This window comes from Pelobates fuscus, chromosome 8 (genome assembly GCF_036172605.1).
Source record: "Pelobates fuscus isolate aPelFus1 chromosome 8, aPelFus1.pri, whole genome shotgun sequence".
NCBI lineage: Eukaryota > Metazoa > Chordata > Amphibia > Anura > Pelobatidae > Pelobates > Pelobates fuscus.
In genome coordinates, this window is record NC_086324.1 from 179379876 (window position 1) to 179401782 (window position 21907).

General features: G+C 46.4%; 1 protein-coding gene across 1 annotated transcript in view; it reads right to left on the reverse strand.

Moving 5' to 3' along the window:
* Window positions 1-21907, reverse strand: part of SRCAP (Snf2 related CREBBP activator protein) — an 85275-nt gene that overhangs the window by 11072 nt on the left and 52296 nt on the right. The window contains exons 16-27 of the mRNA XM_063429616.1: window positions 19150-19286; window positions 16644-16830; window positions 14970-15139; window positions 14648-14841; window positions 13359-13514; window positions 12067-12231; window positions 11464-11706; window positions 5283-5459; window positions 3596-5110; window positions 2858-3532; window positions 675-2488; window positions 4-272 (exon numbers count right to left, since the gene is read on the reverse strand). Of these exons, the coding sequence (XP_063285686.1) occupies window positions 4-272; window positions 675-2488; window positions 2858-3532; window positions 3596-5110; window positions 5283-5459; window positions 11464-11706; window positions 12067-12231; window positions 13359-13514; window positions 14648-14841; window positions 14970-15139; window positions 16644-16830; window positions 19150-19286 (5702 nt within the window). The remainder of the gene's footprint in view (window positions 1-3; window positions 273-674; window positions 2489-2857; window positions 3533-3595; window positions 5111-5282; window positions 5460-11463; window positions 11707-12066; window positions 12232-13358; window positions 13515-14647; window positions 14842-14969; window positions 15140-16643; window positions 16831-19149; window positions 19287-21907) is intronic.

Consider the following 21907-nt stretch of genomic DNA (forward strand, 5'->3'; position numbering starts at 1 on the left):
TACCGCTCTATAAGTGGGCCTAGCTGCTCCAGGCGTTGCTGTGGGGTAAAGATGCAGTTTTTGAAAGCATTGGTCTGGAGCCAGTAATCCTGTAGATTTGGAGCAAGAGGACATGAATTGGGCCATGCAATGGTGGCTTTATCAGAGAGGGTGCAGAACTGTATGACCTCTGTGCCATAAACTGGAGTAAGCCCACAACGCTGCTCATTTAGGCGGAAGATCCTCTCCAGCCGTTCCACTTTGTGTTTACGTCTCCGCTCTTCTAACGGTTCCTTAAAGGAAGATCAAGGAGAAGAGACAATTATAGACCTATGCTCAATAAATGAACATACACATCTCACCATCATTAAGCTTTCTTCAATACAAAAAAAAAACTATAACAAATTCCCTACTCCCTGAAATCTCCAGAATATAAAAGGGTTCATCCTCCAAGAAAAATGATTCAACCCAAAATCAAGGGTTTTTCCAACTAATCCAAGTACAAATTCCATAGGGACCTAATCTTTCCCCTTCATGCGCCCCCCCCCCCCCCCCTACTTCATGATCCAAAACACCCCACCATTATAGACCAATATAGAAAGGGATCCTACCCTACCCATGCATGAGGAACTGACATGTAAAGGGATCTGCTCCACACGGAGCTCTACATACAATGACAGTGAAAAAGCACTTACCAGATAAAATGGTGATCGTGGTGGAGGTGGTGGCTGTCTTCTGGGCCTTGACGAGCCCGATACCATAGAGGGATGTGTGGAGCGGAGGCCATCCCCGTCCAGCAGCATATCAGACTCTGTAGCTGTGCTTAGAGTAACGCTGACTGACGGGGGGCCAGCAACTGATAGAGACAAAGGGGGATCTGGGCCTATCATAGGTGTACTGGGCACACTAGTAGGAGTAGCAGAAGCCATAGGTGGAATGGAGTCAGAAACTGGGGCAGAAATAGAGTCATTAAAATTGGACAAGGGGGAAGACACTGTGCTAGAGATACAAAAAGACAGAGTGGACACAGGAGCAGAAGAGGATGAAGGGACTGATGAGAGCGGTACAGAAGATGGGGCTTGTGATGATGGACAAACTAAAGGAGATGTGATTAAAGAGTGGGTAGTAGCTAAGGGGTTCACAGGAGCACTCCGAGTTGTACTCACAGGAAAGTCAAGTGAAGGCAGTAAGTTAGATGCCGGAGAAGCCAGCAAGGGAAGGGTAACGTGTTCGGGGGATGACAAAACCGGCAAGGAGGCAGATGCAGGGGTAGAAGACACCACTGAGGGTAAGTGGGCAGAAGCTGCTAACATTGGGAGATGAGTTAGTGATGAGACTGCAGAAGGCAGCCGGGTAGATATGGTGACAGAAGGAGATGGCAGACAAGTAATTGCCCTTGCGGAGGAGCCAGCTGTCCAAGTTGCAGGAAAGGAACCAGATACAGAGGATGAAGATGGAGAGGGGCAGGAGAGAAGTGAAGAATGGGAAGCTTGTGTAGAGGTTTGAGGGACAGGGCCACGTGCTAGGACATTCGATGTACTCTTTACAGCCAGCACAGGTAATGAGACAGATGAAGGGAGGCTAGTAGAAAGCATGGGGACAGATGGAAGAGCATTCATATCTGAACAAGTTATCAAGGGAAGTGACGCAGCAGCTGCCACTGATGGGAGCAGAGCAGCACTAGCTGAAAAAGATGGCACAGGCTCTGTTCCTGAGGTGGTTACTAGAGGTAACTGGGTTGACAAAACCAGGGAAGGCAGAGTCTCAGACACCGAAGCAGCAAGTAAAGAGAAAGGAACAGATATGGAACCTGCCATGGTTTGCAGTGGTGTGGGAGATGTAAGCACAGCTAGGGGAGCGGAAACTTGAGTTCCCAGAGCAGCCAGATTGGTATCAAGGGTAGGAGTCAGTGCGGCCAGGGCGGCCACAGGCCCAGAGGGAGGAGAGGTCAAAGCAGATACAGGAGCGGCCAGGGGGGCAGGAGCATGCGCAAGAAGGGGCTGAATAGATGGCAAGGAGGAAGGGGCATGAGTTGCCAATGCAGCCACAGAGGCAGGAACAGAAGCGGTTTGTGTGGTCACTGGGACAGTGCCTCCAAAAGCAGTTGTGGGAGAAGAAACAGCCAGAACAGGAAGAGGAGCAGAGGTTGGAGTAGCCGGGGAAGGCAGATGAGGGCAGCCAGGGGCCGGGACAGAGGGAGGAGGGCAGCCAGAGGGAGGAGGAGGAGCAGGGCCAGGGGCCGGGGCAGAGGGAGGAGGGCAGCCAGAGGGAGGAGGAGGAGCAGGGCCAGGGGCCGGGGCAGAGGGAGGGGGAGCTGGAGGAGGTGCCGGGGCAGAGGGAGGAGCAGCAGCCGGGCCAGGTGCCGGGGCAGAGGGAGGAGCAGCAGCCGGGCCAGAGGGAGGAGGAGCCGGGCCAGGTGCCGGGGAAGAGGGAGGAGTAGGAGGAGCCGGCCCATGTGCCGGGGCAGAGGGAGGAGGAGGAGGAGCCGGCCCAGGTGCCGGGGCAGAGGGAAGAGGAGCCGGCCCAGGTGCCGGGGCAGAGGGAAGAGGAGGAGGAGCCGGCCCAGGTGCCGGGGCAGAGGGAAGAGGAGGAGGAGCCGGGCCAGGTGCCAGGCCAGAGGGAGGAGGAGGAGGAGCCGGGCCAGAGGGAGGAGGAGCCGGGCCAGGTGCCGGGCCAGAGGGGGGAGGAGGAGCCGGGCCAGAGGGGGGAGGAGGAGCCGGGCCAGAGGGGGGAGGAGGAGCCGGGCCAGAGGGGGGAGGAGGAGCCGGGCCAGAGGGGGGAGGAGGAGCCGGGCCAGAGGGGGGAGGAGGAGCCGGGCCAGAGGGGGGAGGAGGAGCCGGGCCAGGTGCCAGGGCAGAGGGAAGAGGGGGGGCCGGGCCAGAGGGAGGAGGAGGGGCCGGGCCATAGGGAGGAGGAGGGGCCGGGCCAGAGGGAGGAGGAGGGGCCGGGCCAGAGGGAGGAGGAGGGGCCGGGCCAGAGGGAGGAGGAGGGGCTGGGCCAGAGGGAGGAGGAGGGGCCGGGCCAGAGGGAGGAGGAGGGGCCGGGCCAGAGGGAGGAGGAGGGGCTGGGCCAGGTGCCGGGGCAGAAGGAGGAAGAGGAGCTGGGCCAGGTGCTGAGCCTGAAGGAGGTAGAGGAGCTGGGCCAGGTGCCGGGCCTGAAGGAGGAAGAGGAGCTGGGCCAGGTGCCGGGCCTGAAGGAGGAAGAGGAGCTGGGCCAGAAGGAGGAGCTGGGCCTGAAGGAGGAGCTGGGCCAGGTGCTGGGCCTGAAGGAGGAGGAGGAGGAGCTGGGCCAGGTGCTGGGCCTGAAGGAGGAGGAGCTGGGCCAGGTGCTGGGCCTGAAGGAGGAGGAGCTGGGCCAGGTGCTGGGCCTGAAGGAGGAGGAGGAGGAGCTGGGCCAGGTGCTGGGCCTGAAGGAGGAGGAGGAGGAGCTGGGCCAGGAGCTGGGCCAGGTGCTGGGCCTGAAGGAGGAGGAGCTGGGCCAGGTGCTGGGCCTGAAGGAGGAGGAGCTGGGCCAGGTGCTGGGCCTGAAGGAGGAGGAGGAGGAGCTGGGCCAGGTGCTGGGCCTGAAGGAGGAGGAGCTGGGCCAGGTGCTGGGCCTGAAGGAGGAGCTGGGACAGGTGCTGGGCCTGAAGGAGGAGGAGGAGCTGGGCCAGGTGCCGGGGCAGAAAGGGAAGGAGGAGCTGGGCCAGGTGCCGGGGCAGAAAGGGGAGGAGGAGCTGGGCCAGGTGCCGGGGCAGAAAGGGGAGGAGGAGCTGGGCCAGGTGCCGGGGCAGAAAGGGGAGGAGGAGCTGGGCCAGGTGCCGGGGCAGAAAGGGGAGGAGGGCGGCCAGGTGCCGGGGCAGAAGGAGGAGGAGGGCGGCCAGGTGCCGGGGCAGAAGGTGGAGGAGGGCGGCCAGGTGCCGGGGCTGAAGGAGGAGGAGGGCGGCCAGGTGCCGGGGCTGAAGGAGGAGGAGGGCGGCCAGGTGCCGGGGCTGAAGGAGGAGGAGGGCGGCCAGGTGCCGGGGCTGAAGGAGGAGGAGGGCAGCCAGGTGCCGGGGCTGAAGGAGGAGGAGGGCGGCCAGGTGCCGGGGCAGGAGGGCGGCGGCCAGGTGCCGGGGCAGAAGGAGGAGGAGTGGGGCCAGGTGCCTGGGAAGTCATGGCAGAAAGAGGAGGTACAGGAGAAGCCAGAGGAATAGAAGTTGACAGCAAGGGCAGAGAAGCAGATGTCTGAATTGTGGGCAAAGGAATGGTTGTTTGGTGACTCACTGCAGATGCACCAAGAGAGGAAAGTGTGTTTGCATTGGCATGTGTGTACAAGATGGGAGCAGTGCTACTATTGGTAGAGGGTAAAGGAGAAAGGGCTAGGAGAGACACAGGGCTAGTGAGGAAGCGTGCAGGGACAGGGCTATAACTGGAGACGGTGGAAGGAGAAGAGTTTGTGAGAAGGGCAGGAACTAGATTAATGTTGTAACTGGAAGGGGCCAGTTTGGGAATTGCTGGGGCATGGTTAGAATTGCAATGGGCGGGGGGTGAGGCAGGGGTTGGGTTAAGGCTACTGACAAACTGGATATGGTCTGTGGTTGGGCCAGAAGCACACTGAGAGGACATTGGCTGAGTTAGAGTTTGGGGGATAAGAGAATCTTTATGCTCTTGAGCTTTATTTTGCCCAAATCCATTGCCATTAGAGACTGTGGATAAGGACAGGCCCTGGCTGTTAGAACCTGTGTCTGACAGAGAAACCTTTTGCAAGACAGCACATGTCTTAGATTCAGAAGATACAATTTGGCCAGGGGAACAATTAGCAAAGCCAGGTATCTGTACTGGACAAGGAGAGCAGTTGGTAAAGATTGGGCTTTGTGCTGGGCAGCTTTGGAGGGCAGGACTCTGAGAATGTCTTGGTGGTGACGAGTGATGGTTGGTGAGCTGGAGGGTAGCTGAAGTTCCACTAGCAAGTAGCCGAAGTGCCACACCAGAAACACCTGGGGAGCCCTCTGCATTGATTGGTACATTGTGGTTATGAAGGCTGGGAACAGGGTTTGGGGCTGGGAGTCTTGAAGTCAGTGTAGGACTGGAGACCATAAGAAGTGGGCTTGCGGCTAATGTGATGGAAGATGTAGCAACCGCACAAGCTGCAGTAGAAAAAACAGGAAGGGCTAGAAAAGAGAGAGAAAAAAAAAAAGTTAACACTTATTTTTGAGGATTAAAACGTGCTACCGCTCAAATATATGGAACTACCTGTAAGCCGACATTGGAAATAACTTATTTGTGGTGCAGGAAACCAGACCTTTGGACCAACGAATACATAAATCGATGCCCATCACATACCTGATCTTTCCCCAGTCCCAGCTCTAGGGTTGGCATTGTCTGAAAGCGTGCTTGGCAGGACACGTAAAAGTGGACGAGTTGAGTTTTGAGGCAAATGTAACGGGGAACCAAGAGTAGGACGGGGTGAAGACATTGGAGTTTCTCGTGGGGCCTGTCTCACCAAGATCTTTACCACACCTGCAAAAAGTACCACAATAGCGGTCACTATAAAATGTTCCGTGGTACATTATAACCATAGCAGTAGCACATCTCTCTTTAAATAGTGTGTGCATCAAGAATAGAACATTTCTCAGTTTGAATTAAAAGCCTGTAGGTGGCACTCCATGGCCCACTCTATCCAGAAGCCAATGACAAGTTGAAACATCATGGCTTACACTCATGTGTAGACATTGTCTTCAAACATCCCAACACAAAACTGAATGGTACAGAAAAGTTATGCAACTTCTGCATGTTATTGCCATGGAAATAAACACAAGCACAACTGAAATAAAATAAAATATAAGACACAACATCTTCAATTGATGTTAGTCATAAAATTAAAATACTTGCTAAAATCAACAGTATGGAACTGCACTCAATCCTTGTTAAATGAAAATACATTATCTGTTCCAAAATGCATAATATATACACAAATTCCTGTCTGGTAAAGTTTTGAAGCCAAATAATTTATAAAAAGTCAGATACTAAAATGGGCAGTTTAAGAACCAAAACCACTCATCTTAAAAAGGGGCACTAAGCAGTCTCACTGCGCAAATCACTGTTTATGCAGCTCTACTTTTCCTAAATTAACACAATTTGTATTTAAAAAACAGTGCTTTAATCGTCACTATGTACCAGAACCTCAAGTTTTTCAACGTTAAAGAGACACTATAGTCACCAAAACAACTTTAAATGATACATACAATAGGTGGAGCACACATCGTCTGTAGATTCTAGAAAAAAAAACAAAGCATCATAGTATAGTCTGTGTAAGATGAAATAAAATAAACCGTAGCAGAGCAATACTACTCACAAGCCTGGAGCCAGTATGACATATGGCTCTTATGTGCAGCGCAGTGGGACTCTTATTAGGATGTCCCCATCCCTCTTGATATTTCTCCTTGGGAAATTGGAAGGCAGTAGTGAAGGAAATGGCACTATTCCAATATTTTATTTTATTGGGAAGATTTTTTCCATTCAAAATAAAGTCTACTGTTTGGATTAACATATTGGAATAGTGCCATTTCCTTCACTACTGCCTTCCAATTTCCCAAGGAGGAATATCAAGAGGGATGGGGACATCCTAATAAGAGTCCCACTGCGCTGCACATAAGAGCCATATGTCATACTGGCTCCAGGCTTGTGAGTAGTATTGCTCTGCTACGGTTTATTTTATTTCATCTTACACAGACTATACTATGATGCTTTGTTTTTTTTCTAGAATCTACAGATGTGTGCTCCACCTATTGTATGTATCATTTGTATTTCTTATAAGAAGGGGTTCCCACTTAGGTGGTTTGTAGCGGTTTAGCTACCACACACTTTTTTCTTACTGTATACCTATTTCTTCTTCACCAAAACAACTTTAGTTTAATGAAGCAGTTTTGGTGTATAGAACATGCCCCTGCAGCCTCCCTGCTCAATCCTCTGCCATTTAGGAGTTAAATCACTTTGTTTATGAACCCTAGTCACACCTCCCTGCATGTGACTTGCACAGCCTCCCTAAAAACTTCCTGTAAAGAGTCGTCTACAAATTATCCTACCATTACTGCAAGTTCTGTTTAATTTAGATTTTCTTATCCCCTGCTATGATAGCTTGCTAGACCCTGTATGATTAAAGTTCAATTTACAGAGAGATATATTTGTTTAAGGTGGTAAATTACATCTGTTTGAAAGTGAAACAGTTTTCTTCATGCAGGCTCTGTCAATCATAGCCAGGGGAGGTGTGGCAAGGGCTGCATATACAGAAACAAAAGGGAGGGGGGGGGGGGGGAAGGGGACCGGTCCCTTCACTTCCTCCTGGTACACTAGCACACCGAGAGCTGCACGGGTATTAAGGAGGGAATGGGTTGACCAATCCCAAGCGTCAGGGAAAAACTCTTAGCCAACATGGCACCTTTGTCGAGTCCTGTTCTATTCAAAAAACACATTGTATGACTGGAATGGGTCGTTATTCTGAGATCAGAGCTACAAGAATGTAGTTTTATGCAACAATTAATTAAGAAGCAACCCGTCAATCTTGTTGTGGAGATGTCAGCTGGAACATACTACCTCTACCTCTACCTCTACCCCACACACTTTTTACCCAAGAAATAGTTAGGTGGTCTTAAGTTCTTCTATAAACAGTGAGGGAAAAAAAGTATTTGATCCTCTGATGATTTTGAACAGTTGTCCTCCGACAAAGTAATCAGTCTATAATTTTAATGGTAGGTGTATTTTAACCTTCAGAGACAGAACAACATTTTTTTCCCCAGAAAAGCGCATGTAAAAAAAACATAAAATTGATTTGCATGTCAATGAGTGAAATAAGTATTTGATACCCCATCAGCAACACTCTTAAAGGGAATGCTCCTAATCTCAGCTTGTTACCTGTATAAAAGACACCTGTCCACAGAAGCAATCGGATTCTAAACTCACCACCATGGCCAAGACCAAAAAGCTGTCCAAGGAGGTCAGAGGGCAAGATTGTAGATCTACACAAGGCTGGAATGGGCTACAACACCATCGCTATGCAGCTTGGTGCGATTATTCGCAAATGGAAGAAACAAAACTGTCAGTCTCCCTCGGTTTGGTGCTCCATGCAAGATCTTACCTGGTGGAGTTTCAATGATCATGAGAAATGTGAGGAATCAGCCCAGAACTAAATGGAGGATCTTGTTAATGATCTCAAGGCAGCTGGGACCATAGTCACCAAGAAAACAATTGGTAACATACTACACCATGAAGGACTGAAATCCTGCAGCGCCCGCAATGTCCCCCCCCTGCTCAAGAAAGCACATGTACAAGCCCGTCTGAAGTTTGCCAATGAACATTTGAATGATTCAGAGGAGAACTGGGTGAAAGTGTTGTGGTCAGAGGAGACCGAAATCAAACTGATGTAGATTAATTTAGAAATAAACAAATATGTTTAAATGTCTATCTGTTCCTGTCCAAATCTGAGATGATTAAATTGCGTATACGCAGAAGTAAGCTCACACTGACACATGGAGTTCAGGTTAAAAGCACTTCAGAAAATTTAATGCAATCTGGTTGGAAAACAGTTATGCAGGCCTTTTTAAATGCAAAATGACATCATCATTGAATATCAGATAAGAAGTGAGGAAACATTGTCAATTGGCTAAGAGAAGAAGTGGTTAGTTAAATGCCCTCCCTGTTGGGTGTTACGTCTTACATCATAACTGACGTCATAAAGTTCTCCTCCAGATTTCAGCGCCATCTTGCTAGCACGAGGAGTTCTTTCGATGGGAGGGGGCATTTTGGCAGCTTTCCATAAAGAGTAGCTGGTACCTTTAGTCTTTCAAGGTTAGTATCCTCAGTATTCTCAAGGCCTCTTTGGCAATTATACACTCTATCAATACTATCTGCTACAGTGTGTTCTTTGAATCAGAAGATTCTAGCATTTTCTGCTGACATGCTGTTTCTACGAACAAAGGAATCTTGTAAAGTTTAAACTACGAGGCATGAGAGCTGAATATGAGAATATAGTATTAAAGGGGCCCAGTAAGGATTATATAGTTTATAAGGGGCCTAATAATGGATATAAGTTATAAGGGGTTAATAATTCTACAACAAAACTCTTTGGCATTAACTCAATCCGCCGTGTTTGGAGGAGGAGGAATGCTGCCTGTGACCCCAAGAACACTATCCCCACCGTCAAACATGAAGGTGAAAACATTATGCTTTGGGTGTGTTTGTCTGCTAAGGGGACAGGACAACTGCACCGCATCAAATAGACGATGGACATATCTTCGTTGAGAACCTCCTTCCCTCAGCCAGGGCATTGAAAATGGGTCGTGGATGGGTATTCCAGCATGACAATGACCCAAAACAAACAGCCAAGGCAACAAAGGAGTGGCTCAAAAAGAAGCACGTCATGGTCCTGGAGTGGCCTAGCCAGTCTCCAGACCTTAATCCCATAGAAAATTTGTGGAGGGAGCTGAAGGTTCGATTTGCTAAACGTCAGTCTCGAAACCATAATGACTTGGAGAGGATCTGCAAAGAGGAGTGGGACAAAATCCCTGAGATGTGTGTAAAACTGGTGGCCAACTTCAAGAAACGTCTGACCTCTGTGATTGCCAAAAAGGGTTTTGCCACCAAGTGCAAGTCGAAGGGGTCAAATACTCATTAACATGCAAATCAATTTATAACTTTGACATATGTTTTTCTGGTTTCTTTTTTTTGTTATTCTGTCTCTCACTGTTAAAATACACCTACTGTTAAAATTGTAGACTGATCATTTTTTTTTTGTCAGTGGGCAAACATTCAAAATCAGCAGGGGATCAAATACTATTTTCCCTCACTAGTGTGTACAGAGAGCGAGTCCTGCTTCTATCTATGGATTTATATAGTGTATAAACAGAGCGAGCCCTGCTTCTATCTATCTATGGATTTATATAGTGTATAAACAGAGCGAGCCCTGCTTCTATCTATCTATGGATTTATATAGTGTATAAACAGAGCGAGCCCTGCTTCTATCTATCTATGGATTTATATAGTGTATAAACAGAGCGAGTCCTGCTTCTATCTATGGATGTATATAGTGTATAAACGGAGCGAGCCCTGCTTCTATCTATCTATGGTTTTATATAGTGTATAAACAGAGCGAGCCCTGCTTCTATCTATGGATTTATATAGTGTATAAACAGAGCGAACCCTGCTTCTATCTATGGATTTATATAGTGTATAAACAGAGCGAACCCTGCTTCTATCTATGGATTTATATAGTGTATAAACAGAGCGAGCCCTGCTTCTATCTATCTATGGATTTATATAGTGTATAAACAGAGCGAGCCCTGCTTCTATCTATGGATTTATATAGTGTATAAACAGAGCGAGCCCTGCTTCTATCTATCTATGGATTTATATAGTGTATAAACAGAGCGAGCCCTGCTTCTATCTATCTATGGATTTATATAGTGTATAAACAGAGCGAGCCCTGCTTCTATCTATCTATGGATTTATATAGTGTATAAACAGAGCGAGCCCTGCTTCTATCTATCTATGGCTTTATATAGTGTATAAACAGAGCGAGCCCTGCTTCTATCTATGGATTTATATAGTGTATAAACAGAGCGAGCCCTGCTTCTATCTATGGATTTATATAGTGTATAAACAGAGCGAGCCCTGCTTCTATCTATATCTATGGATTTATATAGTGTATAAACAGAGCGAGCCCTGCTTCTATCTATGGCTTTATATAGCGTATAAACAGAGCGAGTCCTGCTTCTATCTATGGATTTATATAGTGTATAAACAGAGCGAGCCCTGCTTCTATCTATGGCTTTATATAGCGTATAAACAGAGCGAGTCCTGCTTCTATCTATCTATGGATTTATATAGTGTATAAACAGAGCGAGCCCTGCTTCTATCTATCTATGGATTTATATAGTGTATAAACAGAGCGAGCCCTGCTTCTATCTATGGATTTATATAGTGTATAAACAGAGCGAGCCCTGCTTCTATCTATGGATTTATATAGTGTATAAACAGAGCGAGCCCTGCTTCTATCTATGGATTTATATAGTGTATAAACAGAGCGAGCCCTGCTTCTATCTATCTATGGATTTATATAGTGTATAAACAGAGCGAGCCCTGCTTCTATCTATCTATGGATTTATATAGTGTATAAACAGAGCGAGTCCTGCTTCTATCTATGGATTTATATAGTGTATAAACAGAGCGAGCCCTGCTTCTATCTATCTATCCATGGATTTATATAGTGTATAAACAGAGCGAGCCCTGCTTCTATCTATGGATTTATATAGTGTATAAACAGAGCGAGCCCTGCTTCTATCTATGGATTTATATAGTGTATAAACAGAGCGAGTCCTGCTTCTATCTATGGATTTATATAGTGTATAAACAGAGCGAGCCCTGCTTCTATCTATCTATCCATGGATTTATATAGTGTATAAACAGAGCGAGGCCTGCTTCTATCCATCAAGTTTATAGAGAAAGAACCTCAGTATAGGTACACACTTACCTTGTCCAGGTGCGGTAGGTGCAGGGAGGTTGGCAGCAGCAAGGAGCGTGTGTGGAACTGACTGCAAGGAAACGGTCTGAACACCAAGCTGGGCTTGGCCACTGCCTGGCGCCAAAGCAGCAGAAGGAACAGACTGGGCTGGTGTGGCAGTCTGCTGTGCCAAAGCCTGTATCAGGGCGAGTTGGGCAGGCTGGCTTAACAAGTGGTGCTGACCTCCAGATGATACAAGGTGGAGTACATTACCTGTGAATGAGATATGTCAACCATTGTATGGTAGCACCACGATACATCCAGAGCTTAACTTCCAACCTTTATATAAACTACATTGAGAGCTGGAAGGAGCCTTACAGACTTTCTTTGAGTATGTTCAGAGCCAGTAGCAAGACTCACAAATTGACACAATCTAGCACTGCTATTTGTGCACTAGTAGCCAGTTTAAGCAAGCAAGCAGCAGAACCCTCAGGAATGTATGTGTTGTCCATATTACCACATTCTCCCATTCTACAGATAAGGAAAGTTCATTTACTGCAAAATTATTAACAAACTAAAGACGTGAAGGCAGACAGCTTCATACAAAAGAAAAGAGGAGGGGACGGAACTCACCTTGCAGCGGTCGGGTCTGACCCACCCCTAGCTGTCGGACCTGAGTTCCACTCAAAGTGAGTTTGGCCCCATGAAGCTGCAGAGTAAGAGGCTTTGTGACCGCAGGAGCATGAAGAGGGCGCCCACTCAGGGAAGCCAATTGTGAGAGCGTGATAACTTCCCCGGCTGAGAAGGAACACACATGGGCTCAATACATCAATAAAGAACATTAGTTTCATGTTCTTTCACTTGAATTAGGAGATTTCACAGATAACTGCTTAAGGCAAACATTTAATATATACAAAAACAAGCTGGTTAGCTCTTGCCGACGCCGGTCACTCAAGATAAACAAAAAAAACAAATTGGGATTAGTGGAGAATTGCACAGAAAAATAAATAAAATTTAGCCATTCAGAGAATAGTTTAAAATCAGAACATTTTAAATTAACGCCATCACTATTTAAACTTATTGTTTTTTATGCAAATTAGCCCTGCTTATCGGACTTAAGGGAAACTAAGCACCAAAACAACTTTAGCATAATGAAGCAGTTTTGGTGTATAGACCATGCAATCGGCAGTCTCAATGCTCAGTTCTTTGCCATTTAAGAGTTAAAATCACTATTTATACAGCTCTAGTCACACCTCCATGGGACTTACACAGCTTCCTCAAACACCACCTGAAACAGTCGAAATAGTTTTAATCCATTATTGCAGGTCTGTTTGAGAGTTTATCTCCTGCTCTGTTAATAACCTGCAGCAGGGTTAATACAGCATGGCACGAGCCTTGACGCAAGTATCTGGGGTCAGAATGTGAGTCAAAGAACAGTTTCGGCTTTAGGTTGGACATAGTATGTGTTTTGTCAAGGACATAAAAATGACACCCTTAGTTTGATGCCCCTTGCCGCTACAGCAACATGGGGAAGCCCTGCTGGAAAAGAGCTGTATAGACTGAATATAGGTATATTCAGGTATAAATGGATGCTGGATCTCTTGCCATAAAGGCAGGCATTTTACTTGGATTACCATGGAGAGGCAAAGTGCCATCAACTCCGCGTTTTCACCGCAGAACTGGCATTACGGCACTATACTGTGTACTTGGTTGGAAGCACAGATCATTTTCATTTAGGAAAGCAAAGCTTAAGCACTCACAGCAAAAGAATGAGCTATGAAATCCAGAAAAGCAGAGCCTGCAGAATGTGTGTGTGTGTGTGTGTGTATATATAATTATTAATTTGTTTATTAATATTAAAGGAGAAGACAAGATCAGGATTTCTTCATCAAGACATTTAACATTTAAATATGAAATATACTTACAGGGTAACCTTGCCTGCATATCTGGACTCAGGATGAGCCTTTGGGGGGTGATGCTTCCAGGCTGAGGTGCTGGCATTGAGACTGGTTTCACCATGCCAATATTTAAAGGAGCCACAGGCACTGGTCCAGGAAGGGACTGGATCATGGGAGCCACCACTGGATGGAGACAGAATGGTCAAGTTTATCAACATCAGAGAACAATGAAATCCTATGCAATTACATTTCAGGGTTTCATTAAGAAAAAAAAAAAAAAAAGAAGCAGACTGAATACAAGAGCGGAGGTCAACGACGACAACAAGGGCGAGGGGAGAGGCAACAAGGGCGAGGGGAGAGGCAACAAGGGCGAGGGGAGAGGCAACAAGGGCGAGGGGAGAGGCAACAAGGGCGAGGGGAGAGGCAACAAGGGCGAGGGGAGAGGCAACAAGGGCGAGGGGAGAGGCAACAAGGGCGAGGGGAGAGGCAACAAGGGCGAGGGGAGAGGCAACAAGGGCGAGGGGAGAGGCAACAAGGGCGAGGGGAGAGGCAACAAGGGCGAGGGGAGAGGCAACAAGGGCGAGGGGAGAGGCAACAAGGGCGAGGGGAGAGGCAACAAGGGCGAGGGGAGAGGCAACAAGGGCGAGGGGAGAGGCAACAAGGGCGAGGGGAGAGGCAACAAGGGCGAGGGGAGAGGCAACAAGGGCGAGGGGAGAGGCAACAAGGGCGAGGGGAGAGGCAACAAGGGCGAGGGGAGAGGCAACAAGGGCGAGGGTTGAGGCAACAAGGGCGAGGGTTGAGGCAACAAGGGCGAGGGTTGAGACAACAAGGGCGAGGGTTGAGACAACAAGGGCGAGGGTTGAGACAACAAGGGCGAGGGTTGAGACAACAAGGGCGAGGGTTGAGACAACAAGGGCGAGGGTTGAGACAACAAGGGCGAGGGTTGAGACAACAAGGGCGAGGGTTGAGACAACAAGGGCGAGGGTTGAGACAACAAGGGCGAGGGTTGAGACAACAAGGGCGAGGGTTGAGACAACAAGGGCGAGGGTTGAGACAACAAGGGCGAGGGTTGAGACAACAAGGGCGAGGGTTGAGACAACAAGGGCGAGGGTTGAGACAACAAGGGCGAGGGTTGAGACAACAAGGGCGAGGTTTGAGACAACAAGGGCGAGGTGAGTTGTTACAGATGGTAGAGGCTGAAGATGGTGGAGGTGAGTGAGGGTCAAAGCTGTATCCTAATTGGCAAAGGTTTAAGACAAAAAAGATGAAGTGGTGTGGGGTAAAATAGACACCAAAAGGCTATTTTTTGTCCTTACCCTGTGCTGGTGCCATCTGCTGAATTGGTCCTATGACTCCTGACATAGAATTTAGAGGTGGTGGAACTTGAGGAACAGGAGGCATGATAAGAGCGGAAGTGGAGGAAGGGTTGTCTTGAGGTCTCTGCACAGTGCGAGAATTGTTCACCACAACTAGAGTTCGTGGATCAGGTTTAGCAACAGGCTGGAGCATTCTATGGTAGAGAGAGAAGAATGTTAAGCTGTCTATGAGGTGACTGAGCTTGCTGAATGACTTATTAAACTGATATTGGTGGGAGAGGAGAGGAACCAGACTATTGTATGTTAAATGCCCACCACCTACCTGTTAACCTTCATCTTGAGAGGCCTAGGTCGCGGAGGAAGATCGGGGGAATCCGCAATTTCCTGAATGAGTGAACGTGTGGGCTTGTTCTGTGGCAAGAAAACCTCACTTTCATAACGACTCATGTGGCCCTCCATGTTGATCAGATCAAAACGTGACATGTCCACATGCTGGAATGAGTACAGTACATTAGAGAATCTCGTCAACCAGTGAACACCATATCTAAGCTACAATTTAAGCTTCCAATTTTATCTCTCTCTCCAAAAACCTGGAGTTTGCTGCCAAACACACAAACTCCAATTCATCAAATGTTACATCACATATCCTCCCAAGAAGCGGTTCATGACATACAAGGCATTTCTGTGATGTAGCATCTTGGCCCTGCCGTTCTGACGGGTGCTTAAAGCGGCACTGTCATGCCGAACTTGCCTTTCCTCAATCTCTTCCTCTTCCCCCCCTCTCTCAAGATCTGTTCTCTGTTTCTTCCTAACTGCTATAGTTTTCTTTAAAATCATAAGCCAAAGTAGGGACTCTTTGTCTTATGGAGGTTTCCTCCGCTTGACCAGCGGAGGAACAAAGTGTGCTTCATTTCCGCTGGTCAGAGCAATTTTCCCATAATTCTTACCTTTCCTCCCTGTTCCCACGATGCTTCCTGTTATTTTAGCCGAAACTGCCGAATTGCGTTCTAACTGAATGAGAACAGTATGTTCGTTTGTTTTAGAACTCAATTCGGCACTTTGTTCGTGTCGGAATTTCATTCGAATGAATGAAACTCCGATCCTATTCGTGCGGTGGCTGCATCTTGCAGCCGCTTAGAAGATAACTCCCTAATTCCCACGGTATTAGGGAGCTAGCTACTTAAAAGCTGAAAGACCTAAATTGGTCTTTCAGCCACATTTACTAATACTAAGTAAAGATTACTTAGTATTAGTAAATTCTGCCCCTACTCGCGGGTAGGGGCATGTCTAGTAAACAGTGGCTGCTCACTGTAAAAAAATAAATATTATTATTGGCCCCCACCCCTAAACGACGGGTGGGGCCATAAAGTAAAAGGGGAGAGACCTATTGTGTCCCCCCCCTCAGCAGGTGGGGGCCATAAACATAAGGTGGGGGGGGAGACCCACAGGGACTTCATCTACCCACACAAAGATGGCGGCGCCCTGAATAAAGATCGGGGCAGAAAATAAAGATTAATAAATAGGTAATATGGGGGGCTTAGGGGTCAATTGGATGTAGTGTAGGCGGGTTAAAAAAACCAAAACGGGATTCGGCATGACAGTGGCGCTTTAACACAGATGTCACAGGGATTGCAATCATAAGCCGTTCCCTTGATAACCGTTCCATTGACTGAATAGGGAATATAAGATGTAGCTCAGGTACCCCTAGCTATTCCTCATGGCCAGTTAAGAGATCACTCCACACCCCTTAAAACACATCAGCTTACTAATGAGATTTAGGCATTTTATCAGAGTGACAATTTAAAGAGAAATCAACACTTTTATAAAGGTGCCAAGTTGAACCCTCTCCAGTTGTCATGCAACAAAGACTCTTTTTGACCGATCTGAATGTGTGCCTTTAAAAATAGATGCTTTTCACTGTAATGTACATTTAGATTTCCTATGTCAATAAAGTTGTCTATGGCCAATTCCTCATGGCACCAGCCCCTGTACCTGCCTGGAGTGGGTGGAGATGCAGAGGGTGCAGTACCAAGGATGGAACTCTGTAGCAAATAGCGCTGGTTATGAAGGGCGAGTGGATCGGACGTGGATCAAACAAGTTGGGATGATTACACACCTTCCGCAGCTGCATGAGGATGTTAATAACACTCATAAAATGACCACTTGCCAGAGTGTCTCGTGTCCTGCAAGAAAAAGGAGCATTGGACAATGTATGGAAAATAGAGAATCAAGCAGGAATTAGTAAATACAGTGGTCAAATGACAGACGACGATCTGACCAAGTGCTTCTATAAATACCATCCTAGGGAGAAGTTCCTAGGTCGGGTAATTAATTATAAGCTTGCAGCAGACAAAAGACGCTGATTACCACGCACAAAAGTGCAAAATGCTATTAACTTTCCTGGTGAGGGCACGATGGGAATAACCGTTAATGGATTAAAGGACAAAAGGCTGTTATGGTACCCAAAGTGGACCAGCATGTTTATCCTTGAAGCGTTAAACAATTTCCAAGCAGTGGAACACTTACATGCAACTACCATAACTACTACAGTTGCGTTTACGGTACCAGGAGTGTCCAGGTGTTCCTCCCTTGTAAATAGCCAATTCACTTTAGAACGGTTGCACTAGTCATCTGGGGTACGCCGAACGCAACTCCTCACCTCCACTAATACACATGGAGTTGGAATATCTCTGTTTGAGCCAAACTAACAGTGCAGGGCTTATCTCACTGTTCTCAACCAAGCAGCCGAGTTTCAGGCAACGAGCAAGCCATACACTGGAGAGCCAACGGAGGCTCAAATAAAAGGTTCCGGCTCTGTAGGCTGTAGTAGAGACAACATCCAGTCAAATCAGTCTAAAAAACAGTTGATTTCTTACAATGGGGCAGTCCTGTGCACTGTAGTGGTTATGGTATTTGGAGAATTCCTTTAACCCCTTAAGGACCAAACTTCTGGAATAAAAGGGAATCATGACAGGTCACGTGTCCTTAAGGGGTTAAAGAGGAGTCCGCCAAAGTGTGCTCTTCTGCAGCATTATTTGTGTTGAGCAGCCAGTGATAGAGTTTTAGCTGATGCTCCAAGTTTATCAGTGCTGCCCAAGTGAAAGGAGATTAAAGGACCACTATAGTGCCAGGAAAACAAACTATTTTTCCTGGCTCTATGGGGGCTTTGAGTCCTCCCCACCCTCAAGGTCCCCCACTCGCAGGGCTGAAAGGGGAGTAAAGGGTTAATCACGTAATGCTTTCCCTATGTACGCTGGCATCTTCTAACAGAGATTTTCACAGATTAACCCTAACGCAAACATAGCGTTTCTCTGAAACTGCTATGTTTACAACTGCAGGGTTATCCCTAGATGGACCTGGCACCCAGACCACATATCTTCAAATGTCATAAGCTGAATATGACCAATTCTTTATATTTGGTCAGGTGAGACAAGGCATACAAATTATATAGTCTTCTGACCTTTCTTTCCCACTTTTCCCATTCATACTTTAACACGTCCTTTATGTCTGGAATGATGGTTGATTTCCTATTTCTGGGGATAGCCATAGTGGCTGCTATTAATATAGGTCCTCATATTATTTGTTTTGGTTTATGTAGGTTATTTGGGAGGTTTTTTTGAAAAGGCAAAGTGTAGAAGTCCATTATCGATTGATCTAAGAGTTTGATCAGAGAATGTATAGATTCCCAATAATTTCACAATTTAGGACAAGACCATAGTATGTGAGACCCCACTCCCTCCAACATTTATTAGTGTGAGATCATTTTAATTTGAATAACTTAGATGGAGTGAGGTGCCACACCTGTGGAGAATTTTACTATGAGAAGCACATTGAGAAATACATTTTAAGGCCATTGCTATATGTGACCATTCTGCTGTTTCTAACTCCTTTCCCACTAAATCATCGATTTCAATCAGATGTAACCAGATGTAAACGTTTATCTCCTGCCAAGTAAATTAAACTTGAAATCCTTACAATAGGCTCCTGCATGGTCTAGCAAGCAATTAACAGATCAGGAAATTAGAAATTCTAAATTAAACAGAATTTGCAATAAAGGAAGTATAATTTACAGGAAGTGATTAGGAAGGCTGTGTAAATCACACGCAGGGAAGTGATTTAACTCCTAAATTGCAGAGAACTGAGCAACAAGGTTACAGGGGTATGATCGATATACTAAGGCTGCTTCACTAATATAAAGTTTCCATTTAAGTGTATTAAGTGACAAACTCGGGTGGTTATATTTCCTAGTGCCTTTTATTCCCTACAAGCATTGCATTATGGGCCCAGCAGGGAATTAAGAGTTGTGGTTGGGCAGTTTTTCGATTGGCTGAAATAAATCCCACAAAAAGATAATTATTGCAGCAGCATTGCAGGTTGTATTAATAAATCAAACTAACAACCCAACCATAGCCACAGTTGTTATCCTGATCTGGCAACATAACTTCATTTGTGGCTCTTCAGTCCCATTTCATCTCAGTGTAGGTCATTAAATCCATACTCACGCAGCCTGTGACATGAAGTCGTCATACAGAAAGCGCTGCCTCTTGGAAAGTCGGCAGTAGATGACATGCTCATATTTCTTGGGCATCTGTTTTTCCACATCTGCCTTAATTCTGCGCAGAAGGAAGGGCCGCAACACCTGAGGGAAGATCAAAATTGTTTTATCTACTGATCGTACCAGCAGCGCTTCTCAGATACAAACCTAATGAACTCACAGAATATTAGAAAAGGCTTGTGTCAGACATATTATGGAAAATTGCCCACGTATTGAAGGAAGCTACCACATCAGAAAAGGGCACGAAGCTTTTGCCGGTGTCACAAACTCGTCCCTCGTTACACTGGCAATATATGCTTGAATCCCTACATAAAGGAACACAAACATGTATTCCCGACACTAGTGTTACAATAGCCATTTAGGTGTCCGCTCACTCTGGAGAAATAAGGTGTTTAACCTTTTCTCCCACATCGTCCAGTGGCTAGCCGTGCCTTGCTCCGCCTCCCTCCACCTTCATGGTATGATCTCAGCCAAGCCAAAGCATTGAGAGGGCACCTTGCCATTCTCTTTCTCAACCACACATAGATCATGCCTTTCCTACCCTTCAGACTTTCTCCCCGGGTACTGAACAAGAGGTGGCTGCGCTTCTCCTTTCCTCTCGCCCCACTACTTGCCTGCTCGATCCTGCCCGCGTGTTATATTGCATAGGAGAGGTAAAACATAGCATCTTTGCAAAGATGCATTGAATCAATTAATCTCTATGGGGAAAATTCAGTGCCTCGATGCAGAATGTGGAAATGCTGAATGTAGGAAGCACCTCTGGTGACAGTCACTAGAGGTGTTCCTAGTCTGTAATGTCAGCACTTCTATTGCTTTTTGTCTGAAACGCAGTGTTTGCAGCAAAAGGCCTGCAGGGACAGTATATAGACACCAGAACACATTAGAGCCTCTAGCAACACATATATGGAATAATGTGCATATCAAGGGGGTACACTATTCTCCGGAATCCTCTTGCCAAACGGGATATGTTCGCAGATATTATTATGTGGTCTATAACGGAACCTCTGACCACCTTCCCCAACCTTCAAACATTTGGGGAATTTAGAAACCTTATACTTCACAAAATCAAAACTGTTTTTAAATCTTAAATTCACCCCTTAGGCATTCCTGACGAAAGGGTCCATCAACGCAATCATTTCCATGTGACAGGAGAACCTCTTACTTTGAACGCACAAACAAATCTCTCTAAAGACCAATCACAAATTGTGCCCCTTTATCAGGAAGCCAAATTGAAATCTATTAAAGAAGACTTATGCAAATTGCGGGGGTTGGAGCAACTGTAAAGATGAACGACATCCCAACATTATTGTACGCTCTCTGCACAGTACTGGCCCCCATCCCAGTTAAACTTCTTATGACCATGCATAATGCATTGGAAGAGTTTGTGGCTGCAAAACTTCCACGTCGAATCACAAAACATCAATGTAATGAGCAAGGGATGGGGGTGGACTAGCACTGGCGTGTTTACTAAAAAAAAAAAAAAAGTACTACAGCGTGGTTTTGTAAGCTCAAACTTTATCATTTACACATGGAGGACTGTATTGAAGCCATGTGCCCAAACATGACAGACCTCCTAGGACCAACCTGTTTAAAACAACACTGTTAAATTGTGCAACAAATTGCCTTGTATATTCCTGTTCCTGGTCCGGTCGGACACAATTTGATTTTCATATAGATTAATATATTTGTCAATTATTTATACAGGATTAGATAGGATAGAAATGACCAAATCTGTCTTTGGTTAAATAATCTAAATAACCAAAGACAGATATTTAAATACATTTTAACGGACACCAATATAGGTGAATTAAAGGTCATTTTTTATATTTATAGGGTTGGGTTTTTGCTTCCCAAGCACTACCAGGCCTCAATAAGCAAACCAGTAACCAACCTCATGCTGATGATTTGCCTTAACAACGAGACAGCTGTCCATGAGTGGTTTACTGGCTTTGCATCTTTTCCTAAGTTGTGTTTCAAAGCTGTTGTATACAGCAAACAGACTCAAATAAATCCATGTTTAAAATGGAATGAGAAAACTTTTATTCTTTGTTGAACTAATTTGCATATGCCCACCCAGAATCCTTTGCAGTAGTAACATCACTGCAGATTTGTGATTTCTGTGGGAAAAGCAAGTCCTATGGCTTGACTGGTGTGCAGATATTTGCACGCACACATACATATTATTATCGCCATTTATATAGCGCCAACAGATTCAGTAGCGCTTTACAATATTATGAGAGGGGGGATTTAACTATAAATAGGACAATTACAAGAAAACTTGCAGCAACAATAGGTTGAAGAGGACCCTGCTCAAACGAGCTTACATTCTATAGGAGGTGGGGTGTAAAACAATAGAGCAGGAATTCACAATCAAATAAAGTGGGAGTGAGGCAGAGCTGGAGGAGAGAGTAGAGTGCTGCCCTTTAGGAGAGAGCAAGAGACAGGTATGTAAGGTAGAGGTTACTCTGGGAGGCCATAAGCTTTCCTAAAGAGATGGATTTTAAGGCACTTCTTAAAAGATGCAAGACTAGGGGAGAGTCTGTTGGCGGTATGCAGGATATTCCATAGGAAGGGAGCCGCCGCGAGAAGTCCTGCAAGCGTGAGTTAGTCGTACGGGTGCGAACGGACAGGAGGTGGTCACGGGCAGAGCAGAGAGACCAAGAAGGGACATATCTATGGATCTGTGAGGAGATATAAAAGGGGCT